Below are 1,765 nucleotides of genomic sequence, written 5' to 3'. Positions count from 1 at the left end.
ATGTACACTTTCAGTGTCATTAGGTGATTGTTATTACAAATGACAATTATGAAATTTAAAGAGCAATAGAATCCTTATTCAGTTATTACTTTTTTATTTTTAGGCATGTATATTTCTAAAGAGGTATCTCTATACATATTATCATGAATCTGTGTGTCAATCTATCTACCTATTATATTGCTCAATTTTACAAAGATGCTATTGATGCTCAAAAATGATTACAATTTCAAGGTTAATGGTTTAGCTATTCTCTACCCATTAGATGCCAGTAGCAGTTCACTTCTCAAGACAACCAAATTACCTCTGGATATAAATAATGTTCTCTCTGATGGAAGGGAGAGTTGTCTTTAAATGTTGTAAATTGGAAAAATTGAATAGATTCTATTTGCACTGCCTCCATGGAATGAATCTGTCCAGGTGATGACAATAAAACAATTATTTAATGCTGATGTATCTACACAGAACAGGTCTCCTGATTGCCCTGGATGGAGGGGCCCAACCTCACAGAAGTGACCGAGTTCATTCTGCTGGGTATCACAGATCGCCCTGAGCTGCAGGCTCCACTATTCCTTTTGTTCCTTGTTGTCTACCTGACCTCGCTGCTGGGCAACCTGGGCATGATCATCTTCACCCAGGTGGACCCCAGGCTGCAAACTCCCATGTACTTTTTCCTCAGACACCTGGCTCTCACTGATCTTGGCTATTCAACAGCTGTGGGACCCAAAATGCTGGTAAATTTTGTGGAGGATCAAAATACAATCTCCTATCATTGTTGCGCTCTGCAGTTAGCTTCCTTTCTTCTGTTCATTGGTTGTGAACTGCTAATTTTGGCAGCAATGTCCTATGATCGCTATGTGGCCATCTGTCACCCTCTTCTCTACACTGTCATCATGTCACAAAAAGTATGTTGGTTACTTATAGCAATTTCCTATCTCTACTGTGCATTTGTGTCCCTTCTGGTCACCACGAAGGTTTTCAATTTGTCCTTCTGTAGATACAATGTCATCAGTCACTTCTACTGTGACAATCTCCCATTGCTATCTTTAGCCTGTTCAGATACGCATGAAACTGAGATGATAATTTTATTAATGTCAGGAGTGTGTTTGATTTCCTCTCTTCTCATTATCCTCTTGTCCTACATACTCATCTTTGTGGCCATTCTCAAGATGAACTCTGCAGAGGGCAGGCGCAAGGCCTTCTCCACCTGTGGGTCTCACCTGACTGTGGTCACCATTTTCTATGGGACACTGATATTTATGTATGTCCAGCCCAAGTGCAATCACTCCTTTGATACTGACAAAGTGGCTTCGATATTTTACACCCTGGTCATCCCCATGTTGAATCCCTTGATCTACAGCTTGAGAAATAAAGATGTAAAATGTGCCCTGCAAAGATCACAGAGGAAACTATGCAATGTCTTTTCTTAAAATTCTCCAACAGTATGATTTCTACATATGAAGGATAAATGTCACCCTCCTGTTTTCCTCCTGAGTGTATAACAAGCACAATTGGGCTTCTGACATATTTAAATATTGAACCTGCTCTTATTTCTCACCTTCTAAATGTCATAAAAACTTGAGGTAATATTGTAATTGTTTTTGCATTATGATAAGTACAATAATTTTGAAAATGTTGTAACAATATAGAATACTTTTACAGTCTAATGACCATAAGAGAAGGCTGCAGGGTTGGATATAGTATGAAGTAAGGAAGAGTAATAAACATAGAAGTGGAAATTCATGTGTTTTGTGATCATTGCAATGAG

At 38.6% G+C, this 1,765-nt stretch overlaps 1 protein-coding gene across 1 annotated transcript; it reads left to right on the top strand.

Moving 5' to 3' along the window:
* Window positions 1-485: 485 nt before the first annotated feature.
* LOC101719637 (olfactory receptor 8K3) lies at window positions 486-1,427 on the top strand. The gene has a single exon (XM_004875031.2). It carries the CDS (start codon window positions 486-488, stop codon window positions 1,425-1,427), a length of 942 nt encoding a protein of 313 aa, XP_004875088.2.
* The last annotated feature ends 338 nt before the right edge of the window (window positions 1,428-1,765 follow it).

The sequence above is a fragment of the Heterocephalus glaber genome, unplaced genomic scaffold (genome assembly GCF_053883595.1).
Source record: "Heterocephalus glaber isolate CG9 unplaced genomic scaffold, H.glaber_assembly_v1.0 deba00001831, whole genome shotgun sequence".
NCBI classification, from domain to species: Eukaryota; Metazoa; Chordata; class Mammalia; order Rodentia; family Bathyergidae; genus Heterocephalus; species Heterocephalus glaber.
This window is presented reverse-complemented; position numbering and strand designations above follow the sequence as displayed.